At 34.3% G+C, this 15106-nt stretch overlaps 1 protein-coding gene across 6 annotated transcripts in view; it reads right to left on the reverse strand.

Moving 5' to 3' along the window:
• The window catches only part of NALCN (sodium leak channel, non-selective), a 367092-nt gene that overhangs the window by 86346 nt on the left and 265640 nt on the right, over positions 1–15106 (reverse strand). For 5 of the 6 annotated variants that reach the window (XM_036011432.1, XM_028526407.2, XM_028526412.1 and 2 more), the window contains one exon: positions 904–977. In XM_036011432.1, coding sequence (XP_035867325.1) covers positions 904–977 — 74 coding nt within the window. Of the gene's footprint in view, positions 1–901; positions 978–15106 lie in introns of all 6 variants that reach the window. The other variant, XM_036011431.1, reaches the window with a different exon arrangement.

The following is a 15106-nucleotide window of genomic DNA, read 5'->3' on the forward strand; positions in this document are numbered from 1 at the left end:
TTTAAATAGTTTCTCAAATCATATATTAGCCTTATTTCTTTATTAGTTATCCAAGTTATAGTGATATGCATTTTGGAGAAAATGCTTTAATGATGGTTCCTAAAATGAAGATAGAGTAGACAAGTTCCTTTCCCTTCATACAAGTTTGAAGAGGGCTTTCTGCTATAAATTTATCTGTTTATATTGTTCATCATTCTACCTCCCAATATTTAATGTTTCATTTACACATGTCTATGTAATATTCACACCAATAAATTATGTTCCCAATATTTATGATATTTAACATATCATTTACACATGTCTATGTAATATACACACCAATAAAAAAGCTTACACATTTTTATAATGATCATATTATTTTATATTATAACAGTCTTGTAAAATACTCAAGTAGCTGGCTTAATTTTCCTTTCTAATATTTCATTTCAAGGCAGAATTTTAGAATTCAGCAATAAAATGTTTTTATAAGCATTCTAAAGTGGATATGCTTTTGATTCTTATAGATTTTAATTAAACTTATTCTTAATTTATGAATCACAATTACTTTTTAAAAGCTTACCCTTTTACCATTTTTTTCACTTAGATTGTGGTTGGCCCTTTAGCTACCACAAAAGACATAATACTTGTACAAATAAAAATAAGTTTTTCATTTTTGTAAAAGTTTATAATTATAATTTATGAAAATAAAATAAATGGCCAACTGAGCTAGTGAAATATTACTGTTTCAGGAAAGAAATTAATAATGTATTTGACATAATTTATAAGTACATAGTTAACCAAACCTACTTTCTAACAGAAAGTATAGTATATTGGTACTCAGAAAATCAGTTTATTAAAAAAACTCTTTTTTGCTTAATATGATGCCACTGTGTTCAAATGTGTATCACCATTTAATGTTGTTACCTTAAGATTTTAGTGACTGCAGTCTCCTTTTCTAGAAGATTCCTTGCCCTGATGCTGAAAACAGACTTGCGGAGCTGTAAAGTTATTAACATGACTTTAGTCTTGTAATACAAAGGGATGATATACTCACAAATCATTACATACATTTAATATATAACACTATTAAAACATTGAACATGATTTATTTTTGCAAAAACATCATCATATGATTGATTCTATCATTTAATTTTATATTTTATTTTTACTTTTATATAGGCAGAACTGTGGACAAGCTTGTCATAGCTATGGGGGCAATACACTGGTAATGGCTCACCAGTAATATCACTTTAAATGTTGATGGGCTATTCAGTTTCTAAAGAATTTAACATTAAAATGAATATAGGACTCCTTATTACCATTGGTCAGTAAAATTTCTTTAATCCACATTTCATCTGTTTCACGTTTTTGCCCTGTGACACAAACTAATCTAAATGATCAGGATGGAGAGAAATAAGAATAGTCTTCAAGGTTTCTTCCTAGTTGGCAATGAAAAAATTATGAATAAGAAAGAAAAGTCCTGGAGGCTGACTAAAAATCAGATGCATTCCCCAAACTCATTGCTGGTCTGCCTGACAGCTGCAGAAGTCAGATGGTAACAGGTGTATAGGAAGCCAAAGTGTGCAGGAGAAAGGCAGAGAAAGAACAGGGAAGCACACTATCCTGAGAAGATTCATTATAACAAGTAACTAGAGTGTGTAACTTTAGTATTCAGACCAACCTGTTCATTTTGATTAGTAGATTAGATTAGATTTCTTGAGCACTTACTGTGAGATTAGTCCCTATGGAGATACGGGGCAACTAGAAACCAGAGGTCTTGCTTAGACTTGAAAAGCCTAGATACAAAGGAAAGGCTAGACACAGTCAATATAGTAGATAGTAAAGTGCTAGGCAATATGTACAGTAGAAAAGATGAGAGGGATTGTAGGACTTTGGGTGAGGAAGAAGTAGGTACATCTGAAATAGTGAACTTTATTGAAGAAGTGAAGTTGTAGTGGGCCTTGAAGGACAGTTAAGATTTCTCATAGGCCAAGGAAGCAGTGGGTGAAGGACTAAAGTTGGAAATGCATACACAGGGCAAATTAATTTGGTGCAAACTGTAAGTGTTGAGCTAGGCAGGTCCTTAAGCAAGACAAGCAGAAGAAACACTGTAAGGCATACTGTGTTTTAACAAAGTTGAGGGAAGGAAAACAAAAACAGAAGACAGAACAATTCTGGATTCAGTAAAAATAGACCATCCAGTTTCTTACAAACCAGAGTTAGGTAACTTGAGGTGCAACGTCACAGAGCTCCAATTTGCAAACAAACCTTTGAACAAATACTGTAATGCCTACCAACATGTCCATATGGCCATAGCTGGAGAACTTGGAGTCATAACTTGGTCTTTTCATCTACAACTGAACCTAGATAACATCATAACTGGCAATATAATCCTCATATTTCACAGCAGATCTCTAATAAAGAGAAGGATTGTTGAACACATTGGCAATTTCCCTCACATGAGCAAAGGTGGCACACTCATTTTTTTCAATAATGAAAAACCTAATTGGTTTCATTGTTAACTAGAACACTCAAGAGAATAAATTAATGTATAGACAAGGAGACAAAAGTAGATGTCATTTTTTTCTAGAAATTATATTTTCAGAGTAGCACACAAAAAACTGTCTACCAAGATGTATTATGAAACTTTCTTAAATCTTTTCTCTTCCCCTGAAGATGTGACTCCTGGCATTGATTTGACTTCCTGACATAGAAAGCACATCTCCTAAAGAATACTGTAGAGCCATTTTGAAAACAGAAGACTCAGCTGAACTGTCCCATCATAGTGGCACTTCTGCTCTTTTGATACCTAAGCACACACAGTCCTGAGAAAGGCCCAGGCTATAGGGACCCTGAAACAGCAAGTTTTAGGAAAAGACTGAGAGGCTCACTAATCTTATTTGATCTTCAAAGGATGGCATGCCTTCACTATCTTTCCCTTAATGTAAGTTGATGGTCTGAATTCAATCACCTATGTACTGCAGTTGAGCAGCTAACACTTAAAATACTGTTCTTTATGTTTGGAAAAACCTTTATAGAAACTGGAGATAATGTTTATTACATTGTTTCCAAAATTATTTCTGTACTACGTAATATTGCTAAAGGACTACTATATATCCTTTGTCCTAAACTTGAACTGATTTAAACAAAATACATTATTAATCTGTATTAGGGAGTACTTGAGAACTGGTTTTATAACTAACAGCAGAGGTAGTGAAAGAATAAATAGTGTAACAGGAGAACTTCAGATTCAGCTTTGGGATATTCTTGAAAGAAAAATAAATGACCTATCAATGTCTACATCTATATTTCTTTATCCATCTATCTAGATCCATCTATTATCATCTATATATTTCTAATGTAATTGATAGCCTAGATATGTATTTAGATAAATATTTTAGCTATTCTTTTTAATATTAAAGAAAGCTTATAATGACCATCTAATTATTCTTTCACTTTTTCTTATTCTGTAGGGTAGCTTTGCACATTTCTTTTAGCAAAGGACATTTTCTGACTTAGTCACAAATACTTAGAGCTACACTGCTCTACAGTGCCCTCTCCTGGTTCCAAAAGATACTGACAGGCACTTGAAATAACGATTAAAACACTTAAGGAATACAGAAATCTATTTTGTGATAGTCATTTTAGATCTGAAATTGTAAATTTACAGCTATGAAAGATGTCAGTAGTTGTCCATTCTGTTTATAAACATATCAGAGATGTAGGATTTAAAAGGAAGGATATGGGTGACGTGTTTACATAGAGTTTGCATTGAAAAAAGATTAGTTGATAAAGCTTCTCTTTTTGGTGGTTTTACTCTGTAAACCTAGTACATTCAATTCCACAAGATAACCATTCTTTGACTAAATTAATTATCAAAAGTAAATTAAATTTAAATACTCAAATGTACAGAGATAATTTTTTGCCTTAAAATTTTTAATTTAAAAGATAATTCTAGAATTGTGCACTTTAATATGAAATATGAGTCTGGAAGTTCAGATCAGTTTGCATACAGTTAGTGACTAAGTAATTTGGAACTGAAGGACACAGCAATAAATAGATCTAGTTGTGGTTTTTGTTTATTTGTTTGATTTCACAATGTCTTTTACATTTTTAAACTCTGATTTTCTATTTTTTTTTTCTTTACAATAGAAGATTCTAAACTATTTGACCTATAGTTTCTGGGAATCTGGATTTTTCTAGGTGTACATTCATGGTATATTTCACATGTTACTCTGTCTTCTATATTTCCTTTAAGTTGTCAGATGGATCCAGAGTTTCATCAGACTCAGGTCTGATCCCTTTGGCAAGGTCATAGGTGGTGTCATAGTGTTTCATCAGCAGAAACATAATGTCTGGTCGTCTGACATTTGGGATGTTAGCAGTACTAATGTTCTTTGCTTAAATCATTGATTTATGCAGTTTGTAAAATTATTTTTTTAAATTTATTAGTTGGAATACTTTTATAATAAGGTACTTCCCTCATGTGTTTACTTAGTTTTTATGTAATTAATTGGTTTTCTATCAGCCTCTTTAGGTGACCAATTACTACTATAAAAATGCCATTATGAGCTCAAGGATTTAAACATATTTCATTGGTTTTAATCCATTATAGTTATATCCTATGGTAGGTCAAATGATCCCAACTGTGCTCATTGGGAGATTTTTTAAGTTGGCCCACAGGTTCTTTTGACACTACTCTAGTAGTCTTTGCCAATGCTTCTCTGTTCTCAGGTATGACAAGTTGTTCCAAGCAACTCTTATATACTTCCTATTCCAAATGAATACTTTTCTTTAAAAAGCCCTGGTTTATTTATTGAGAAACAGTGTTTCAAGATCATAATCTAGACTCCAATAATACTCATTGCATCTGAGTTAGTCATTGTTTTGAGGACTTTACCTGGGTTTATCCTATTTTCGATTTAAATTCAGGACACAGAGTTTTTACTTAACCTCTTGCATATATCCTCTGTATCTCTTCCCCACCTCATTAAGATTTGATTATCAAGACCACAGAGGGTGACAGAAATAGATTATCTCATAATTACCCCTTAGTTTTATTTCACTTTCATACACAGTAGTCTGAGAATTATGATACCTATTCTAAAACAAAAATAAAATTTAACGAATATTTTAAAAGCATTTTCCTGTACTCTTCTCATTCTCCTCTATCATTTGTATACTAGTAGTATACTGATATTAACAGAGCAAATAGCTGTTACATATTTTACTTTCCATCTTAATCTTCAGGTACTCATAGTTTTACACACAATTATATCTGGAATACTTATTACCAGTTCTTATGTAAATGTCTTAGGGTCACTTTTGGAGTTTATTTTGGTTGTCCAAAACATGTTTTTTTAGTAGTTTCCTCAAGAGGTTCCTGAGAATAGCATTACTTAAATCTTACATTATTTACATCTTCATAACATTTTTTGTCACTTTAAACTTAAAAGTCAGTTTTTCTGGATATAGAAAACCTGGTTCACATATCAACCCCTTGGTTATCCTATATATAAACACCAATTCTGACATATAATATAGCATTACTGATGAGAAGTTTGATGATAATCTAATGTTCCCTACTTCATAAATCGTTTGTTTATTTTGAGCTAGATACCATTCAAAAGGTTTAAAGTCCTGTAATTTGTCTGAAATATGTCTATATTTTGGTAATTCATGGTTGATATTTTCAGGTCAAACATGGTGCATGCTTTCAATATGTATAATAGTTTCTAATCTTTTTATATTTCATAAAAGTATAGTACTTGTTCTATTGCTTTAGTTTTCTTTTGGGACTCACATAATGTAAATGTTGGATTTTCTCCGATTGTCTTCATTAGTCATTTTCTTTCAAGTCACTGCTTTTTAATTTCTTAAAATTTCTTCACTTTCTATTATCTTAAGGCATCATCTGATTATGAAATCAGTTTATGTTCCTTCTAGCTCAGTTTGCATTGCTTTTCTTTATGATTTTTTCCTGAGTTTTAACACCTTATGGATGAGTTTTACTAATTCTTATTTATGTTGTTATTCTGACATAATTTTGAATGTCTTTTGACTTATTTTGCAATCTACTATGCTATAGTGTGAACTGTTTGTAGGCATGCCTTTATGGCATGCTTTCGCTGTCTATAGGGACAGTATTCTCCTTATTCTCTTTTTCTTATAACTTTTGAGAGAACTTGATTTTGATATTTTTTTGCTCATTTTTATGCAAAATTAATTTTCTTGAATAGTTCAGTATTTTTCTTCTAACTTCTAAGTTTCCTATTCTGTTGCTTTAATACAATAATCAAATATGGCAGCTCTATTGCTCAGATTTCTTGGTTCTGTTCCCCACTATCCCCTGGCACCACCAATTTTATCTGGATCTGATTTTTCCTCTATCATTCTCCTTGTTTCCTGTTCAATTTTTATCTCACTTCTGGGTGTTTTTCTTCAGTGTGGAACTAATAGGGTATTCTCCTGTTCCCAGAAACATTCGATGTTCTGTACTAACTTTGGCTTCTTTCCCATAGGAACTGATATCAAGTATGAATGACTATTTGTGATCCCCTAAATTCATATGTTGAAGCCCCAACCTCCAATATGATGGTATTAGGAGATGGAGCCTTTGGAAGGCAATTAAATTTAGATAAGGTCATGAGGATAGAGCCTCCATGATGGGGTTAGTGTCCTCATAAAGAGAGGAAGAAACCAAAGCCCTTCTGCCATGTGAGTACACAGTGAGAAGGCAGCCAGCTGTGAAGAAACCAGGCATTGAATCTGCCAGCATCCTGATTTTGGACTTTCCAGCCTCTATACATATGAGAAATTTATGTTTATTTAAACTATAATATTTTGTTATAGTAACCCTAACAGACTAAGACATTATGTAAATCATGGCTATTCATTTGTCTGCACCTGCTTTTATTTAGGGTTTGGGCATTACCAAGCTTTGTTGTAAATGTTGTCTATGGATTTTTGATTTTGTTGTCTTGGTATTCTATTTACTTTCATGTGGGAGTCCATGATTATAAAACTATACCAATAACTCTGTCATCTTTCCAGAAGGCTCCTGATTTTTTTCTTATTGAATATGATGCAGATTTATCACTTTTTAAAGTCATTTTAAATAGTAAAATCTTAATTTTACTGATATTATTTATTTACCCTTTCCTCATTTGACTAATACATTCTTTTATCTTTATTATTTCTTTCCTTCTCCAGTTTTCATGGTTGATATTATTCTAAATAGTTTCACTGAATAATTGGAGAATTATTAGCCTTTCTGTTACAGACCCAGAGCTACCAGGTCCCTCTGTCACAATGGATTCTTAGCTCACTACCAGGGACTTGGAATTATGGCTCTCGATGCCAGAGTTTGATAAAAAGGAAAGGAACTATTTATTCAAACATTATACAGACTTAGAGTACTGACTTGTCTTCTTTAAAATACCAAAGTCCCTTAAAACATCCACAAATACACACAGTCCCTCCTTCCCCTTTTGCCCTGGCAGGCCAGTCTTGGGTAGCATATCTCAGAAAAAAAAAGGAAGTCTGCAGCTCACTTCTCCCAGTTCCTCTCAGTCATCCATGCTCGTTGGCAGGCCTCCCATAGTTGCCAGAACCATCAGCTGTGTCGCTGGGATCTCCAGTTCTAAATTCAAAACCCACATGCACCTTTTCATGGACCACCAGCAAGAGTCCTTTCATCTCTTTCCTTCCCTGTAAGGTCTTGCATTGTCCCTGTCCTTAGTCCTTCAATGTCTCTCCGGCATTCTTCTGAACCACTAAGAAAGAGGTCTTCATGGCTGCTATATCTTACTCTCCTCCTTCCTAAGCTGCATGGTAAAGGGAACCTCAAAATCTGCATGTTCTATCCCACCACCTCATGGCTTCTGTGACTGGGTTTAAATCCCAGTGCAAATCTTCCTCTACAACCCCATTTCTGACTCCTCCCACAATTGGTTACACCTGCCAGCATTCCCATATTTTTCCAACTTTTCTGGGCTGCCATAGTAAGTCCAGGCAGGCATGGATCTGTGGTGTGGAGCCAATCATCTCCAAGCTCTCATGCAGGTGCTGTAACCAGAGGGAGCTGCCTCCCAGTTATATCATGGGTCAAAGTCACTCCCATCTCCCTGGCTCCCTAGCCTAGCCACAGCTACTTAACATACCTATGAAGCTAGCCAGCACTTATAAGACATGTAAAATAACCATTTTTGCATATCAGGTATGAAGCTGGACAACAGTTGATATGCAAAATAACTCTTAATGGCCCTGCTCCATGTGTCCCACCTCCCACTCCAGACTTGTGGGGGTGAGGATATCCTATATTTTCATATTTCTTGGACATCCCAAGTTCTGGACCCCATTACAAATCCCTCCTTGGCTGGGGGGGGGAGGGAGCCCTGACTGCACCCATTACATTTCTAACTTTACTAAATATTCATTCAAGGCTAAAATTTTCCCTCTAAAATGCCTTTAGCTAATTCTCACAAGTTTGACACGTTAATTATTTTTCAGTCCTAGTTATTTTTTATTTCCATTGTATTTTCTTCTATACTCTCTCTGTTATTTAGAAGTGGTTTTAAAATTTCCAAATGCATGGATATTTTCATGGTTATTACTGGGTTTCTAATTTCATTATATTTTGGTTAAATAAATTCTTCTCTAGGATATCAGTTTAGTTTACATTTAGAATTCCTTTGTGACCCAGTAAGTGGTCATATTTTGTAAATCATTCATGCGTTTTTAAATCAGAATGTGTAACCTCTATTCATTGAATTAAGAATTGCATAAATGACCATTTTATAACTGATAAACTGTGTATTTCATATTCTTTAAATCTTTATTAATTTCTATGGCTTTTTATCATGTGTTGAAGTGTATATAGATATTTTTAAACTTATCTTAAAATCATTCCTAATATCTAGGTATTATTATCTCTTTTACAGAAGAGAAATTGGAGGTTAACAGAAGTTAGGTTATCTAAGGTTACCAAGATAATAAATTGCAGAATTATGTTTAAAACTCTGGATTGTACAAATTCAGTATTGAAATCTCTTTGCTACATCATGGTGTCTACATAATATGCCACTAGGTTTGACAGTATTAAAAAAGCATTTTTTTAAAGATTTTATTTATTTACTTTTAGAAAGAGGGGGAAGGAGGGAGAAAAGAGAAATGTTGATGTGAGAGAGAAACATCAATTGGTTGCCTCTCATATGCACCCCAACCAGGGACCGAATCTACAACCCAGATGTGCCCTGACTGAGAATAGAACTGGTGAACTTTCACTTTATGTAATGACATCCAACCAACTGAGTCACACTGGTCAAGGCTACAAAAGAATGTTTTTCCATAGTATACTATAATGAAACACTGCCTGCTTGACTTGAAAGATTTGTTTTTCACAAATATAAGCTATTATTTATCTTATATCCTACTATCAAAAAATCTATATGAGCCATTTTTTAATTTTGTATATGAATAATTGATTTTAAGAATAGCAACCCTAAAACACTAAAAAAGATAAATGAACTTTTCTAACTGATTAAAGCTAGTATGGTTATAAGTATTTATATTATACATTTTATACATTTACTGATTCCTAAAATCAGGGCTCTGTCACAACTTTCAATTAACCAGAATATTACTTCAATTTCTTCAAACACCTGGGAGTAATCACAGACCCATCAGGGAATATTAGATTCTTTTGGGATGGTGCAGTGCTTAGATATAAGGAAAGTTGCTTCACTTTAAAATGAGGCTATTCATATTTATTTAAGAAAGAAAACATATAAGTATTTGACCAACTTTTTGATTTAGAGTTGTGAACAATAAATTTCTGTTTCTAACTTGGGAAAAGTTTAAAAGGTCTTATTTTCCTTGTATCCTTTTGAATATATTATAAGACTGATAACAGGGGGGTACTTTTTATTTTAAAAAATGGACCATAAAGCACAAAATCATGGTCCAATGCTCAGGGTTTGATGAATGTCATTTCTGCTGAAAAGGTGTAGTATACTTATTGCAATGGATCACCTTATTGAATAAGTCTTTCATATAAATATAGTAATTGAAAATAAGCAATTACTTATATAGATATATGGTGGTACCTCATTTATCTGTTTGATTCATTTTATGTGTCTCTGAACTGAAAATTAGTATCAAGGTACATATGACAGATAATGTATATGACAAAATGTTTCTGTCGACATTATGTCAAAATGTTTCAATAAACTGTTTAAAATTGTCTGTATGCATAGAAATAATTTACAATCTGGTGTAGGTGGTAGCAAGATTTAAAAGTCACATTACAATGTATATAAAGGTGAATACCATTATAATTTAATGTCTTACAATGTGAATTTGTAAAAATAGAGTTTTACATAATAGATCAAGATTTCTGATCTTAAGTGATTTCAACATTATAAATTCTGAACCCTGATAAACCACCAGGAATAAAAGTTAAAATATATAAGTATAAACATGTATGTGTACACACATACAAATCTCTTCTCTCTTTCTTTGGCCCCAGGGAACCCCATTAAAAAAGATCCCTGCTCTGTGTATGACACATCTTTCCACCTTTCTGTGATATTTCACTAGACCATACATTCTATAATGATAAAGATAGTGGGTTTCTTTTCTTTTTAAAAATTATTTTATTGTTGTTCAATTACAGTTGTCTGCATTTCCCCCCCACCACTTCCCTGACCCTAGTCAAACCCCTCTACCTCCCTTGCTTCCACCCTCTACCTTGGTTTTGTCCATGTGTCCTTTATAGTAGTCCCCGAAAACCCTTCCCCCCATTATCCCCTCCCCCTGACCTCTGGTTACTGTCAGTTTCTTCTTAATTTCAATGTCTCTGGTTATATTTTGCTTGCTTTTTTCTTTTGTTGATTATGTTCCAATTAAAGGTTAGATAATAAGGTATTTGTTCCTCACTGTCTGGTTTATTTCACTTAGGACAATGCTCTCCAGTTCCATTCATGCTGTTTCAAAGGGTAGGAACGCACTCCTTCTTTCTCTCTGCTGCATAGTATTCCATTGTGTAAATGTACCATACTTTTTTGATCCACTCATTTACTGATGGGCACTTGGGTTGACTCCAGCACTTGGCTACTGTGAATTGTGCTGCTATGAACATTGGAGTATGTAGATTCTTCTGGATTGGTGTTTCAGGGCTCTGAGGGTAAAATCCCAGCACTGGAATTGCTGGGTCAAAAGGCAGTTCCACTTTTAGTTTTCTGAGGAAATTCCATACTGTTTCCCACAGTTACTGCACCAGTCTGCATTCCCACCAACAGTGCACTAAGGTTCCCTTTTCTCCACAGCCTCTCCAACACTTGTTTGTTGATTTGTTTATGATGGCCATTCTGGCTGGTGTGAAGTGGTATCTCATTGTGGTTTTAATTTGCATCTCTCTGATGGCTAGTGATGCTGAGCATCTTTTCATGTGTCTCTGGGCCCTCTGTAAGTCCCCCTTGAAGTGTCTGTTCAGGTCCTTTGCTTATTTTTTAATCGGGTTGTTTGTCTTCCTGGAGTGGAACATGTGAGTTCTTTATATTTGTGGAGATCAAACCCTTGTCTGAGGTATCATTGGCAAATATATTTACCCATACAGTTGGTTTCCTTTTCATTTTGCTGCTTTTTTCTTTACCAATGCAAAAGCTTTTTAATTGGATGAGGTCTTACTTGTTTATTCTTTCCTTTATGCCCCTTGTTTTAGGGCACATATCTGTGGAGATGTTGTTACGTTGGATGTCTGAGATATTCCTGCTGATGTTTTCCTCTAGGACTTTTATGATATCACGACTAACATTTAAGTATTTTATCCACCTTGAATTTCTTTTTGTGTATAGTGTAAGTTGGTGATCAAGTTTCATTTTTTTTGCATGTAGCTGTCCAGCTTTCCCAACACCATTTGTTGAAGAGGCTACCTTTACTCCATTTAATGCTTCTTCCCCCTTTGTCAAATATTAATTCACCATAGAGACTTGGGTTTATTTCTAGGCTCTCTATTCTGTTCCATCGGTCTATGTGCCTGTTTTTAAGCCAATACCAGGCTGTTTTGATTACAGTGGCCTTGTGATATACTTTGATATAAGGTATTGTGATCCCTCCTACTTTGTTATTCTTTCTCAAAATTCAGGGTCATTTCTCAGCTATTCAGGGTCATTTCTGGTTCCATATAAATTTCTGAAATGTTTGTTCTCTGTGAAATATGTCATTGGTACTTTAATAGGGATTACATTGAATCTATAAATCACTTTGAGTAGTATGGACATTTTTGATGATGTTAATTTCTCCAATCCATGAACCTGGTACATGGCTCCATTTATTTGTGTCTTCCTTAATTCCTTTCTTCAGTGTAGTACAGTTTTCTGCGTACAGAAAACTATTAGGTTTATTGGTTAGGTTTATTCCTAGGTGCTTTATTTTTCTTGTTGCTATATCAAATGGGATTCTTATCCTAATTTATGTTTCTGATATTTCATTGCTGGTGTACAAAAATGCCTTTGATTTCTGGATATTGACTTTGTACACTGCTGTTTTGACAAATTCACTTTCTTAGGTTGAGTAGTTCTTTGGTGGAGTCTTTAGGATTTTCTATGTACATTATCATGTCATCTGAAAACAATGACAGTTTTGCTTCATCCTTTCCAATTTGGATGCTTTTATTTCTTTTTCTTATCTGATCGCTGTGGCTAGGACTTCCAATACTATATTGAATAGGAATGGTGAAAGTGTACAACCTTGTCTTGCTCCTGATCTTAGTGGGGAAGCTCTAAGATTTTGCCCACTGAGTATGATGTTGGCTGTTGGTCTCTCATATGTGGCCTTTATTATGTTGAGGAATGCTCCCTCTATTCCCACTTTGCTGAGTATTTTTATCATAAATGGGTGCTGTACCTTATCAAATGCTTTTTCTGCATTATTGATATAATCATGTGATTTTTGTCTTTGCTTTTGTTTATGCGAGGTATTACACTTACTGATTTGCAAATATTGTACTATCCTTGCATCACTGGGATGAATTTCACTTGGTCATGGTGTGTGATCTTTTTAATGTATTGCTGGATATAGTTCACCAGCAGTTTGTTGAGGATATTAGCATTGGTGTTCATGACCTATATTGGCCTGAAGTTTTTTTCTGTGTATGTCTGTATCTGGTTTTGGGATTAGGATGCTGCTGGCTTCATAAAAAGTGTTTGGGAGTCTTCTATCACTCTGGATTTTTTGGAATAATCTGTGAAGAATAGGGGTTATCTCTTCCTTAAATGCTTTGTATACTTCTCCTGTGAAACCCTCTAGTCCACAGTTTTTTGATTACTGCTTCAATTTCATCAGCTGTCATTGGTCTGTTCAAGTTTTCTGCTTCTTTCAGTTTTGGAAGATTATATTTTTGTAGAAATGTGTCCATTTCACCTAGATTTTCAAATTTCTTGGTATAACTCTTCAGAGTAATTTCTTATAATTCTTTGTATTTCTGTGGTATCAGTTGTAATCTCTCCTCTTTCATTTCTGATTATGTTTATTTGGGTCCTCTCTCTTTTTCTCTTGATGAGCCTCCTTAAAGGCTTGTTGGATTTTATTTATTTTTTCAAAGAACTAGCTCCTAGATTTATTGATTCTTAGAATTGTGCTTTTAGTCTCTATGTCATTTAATTCTGTTCTGATCTTGGTTATTTCTGTTCTTCTATTTGCCCTGGGATGTCTTTGTTGTTTTTCCCTAGGTTCGTGTAGGCATAAGGCTAGGTTGTTTATTTGAAATGTTTCTATCTTTTTTAGGTAGGAAATTTGCTATGAACTTCCCTTCAGGACTGCCTTCACTTTGTCCCATAAGTTTTGGGTTGTTGTGAGTTCATTTTCATTTGTTTCCAGAAACTTTTGATTTCTTCCTTGATCTCATTCTTGACCCATTCATTGTTTGATAGCATGCTATTCTGTCTCCATGAGTTTGTGTTTTTGCTTTTTTCCCCTTGGGTTTGGTTTCTAGGCCCAGTCCCTTATGGTCAGAGAAATGCTTTCTATGATTTCAATTATCTTGAATTTATTGAGGCTTGTTTTGTGTCCTATCATGTGGTCTATCTTTGAAAATGTTCCATGTGCATTTGAAAAGAATGTGTATTTTTTTACTTGGGATGTAAGGATGTATATATCTCAGTTAAGTGCATTCATTTTAGGGCACTGTTATATTCCACAATATCTTTGTTGATATTTTGTTTATAAGATCTGTCCATTTTTGACAATGGAGTGTTGAAATACCCTACTGTATTTGTGTTGCTGTCAATATCTTTCTTGAAGTCCTCCAAGATTTTCTTTATGTATTTGGGTGTTCCTATGTTGGGTGCATATATATTTACAATGTTTATGTCTTCTTGATGGATTCTTCCCTTGAGTATTATGAAGTCACCTTCTGGGTCTCTTTTTATGGCTCTTTTTTGGAAGTCTCTTTTGTCTGCTATGAGTGTTGCTACCCTGGCTCTTTTTTTTCCTGTCTTTTTGCTTGGAATGCTTGTTTCCAGCCCTTCACTTTCAGTCTGTGTAGGTCTTTTGTTCTGAAGTTGGTTTCTTATAGGCAGCATATGTGTAGGTCATGATTTCTTATCCATGGATAATGGATAATAGCTTATCCATTGAGCTATTCTATGTCTTTTGGTTGGAGCACTTAATCCCTTCATATTTAAGGTTATTGTTGATAGGTACTTATTTTAATTGCCTTTTTTGTGCCCATTTTCCTCTCTCTCTCACTGATTTTCTTCTTGTTCTTAAACCAGACCCATTAGCATCTCTTGCAGAGCTGGTTTGGAAGAAGTATATTCTTTGAGGCTTTTTTTTTGTCTGGGAAGCTCCTTATTTAGCCTTCCATTTTAATCGAGAGCCTTGCTGGTAGAGTAGTCTCGGTTGCCAGCCATTGGTTGTCATTACTTGGAATATTTCTTCCACTCCCTTCTGTCTTGGAGCATTTCCATTGAGAAATCAGCTGCTAGTCTTATAGAGCTCCCTTGCATGTTACCTCCTGTTCTTCCCTTGCTGCCTTTAAGATTTTCTCTTTGTCTAGGAATTTTGCCATTTTAATTTTGATGTGTCTTGAAGTGGGCCTCTTTGGGTTCCTCTTGATTGGGACTTT

Source organism: Phyllostomus discolor, chromosome 11 (genome assembly GCF_004126475.2).
Source record: "Phyllostomus discolor isolate MPI-MPIP mPhyDis1 chromosome 11, mPhyDis1.pri.v3, whole genome shotgun sequence".
Lineage (NCBI taxonomy): Eukaryota > Metazoa > Chordata > Mammalia > Chiroptera > Phyllostomidae > Phyllostomus > Phyllostomus discolor.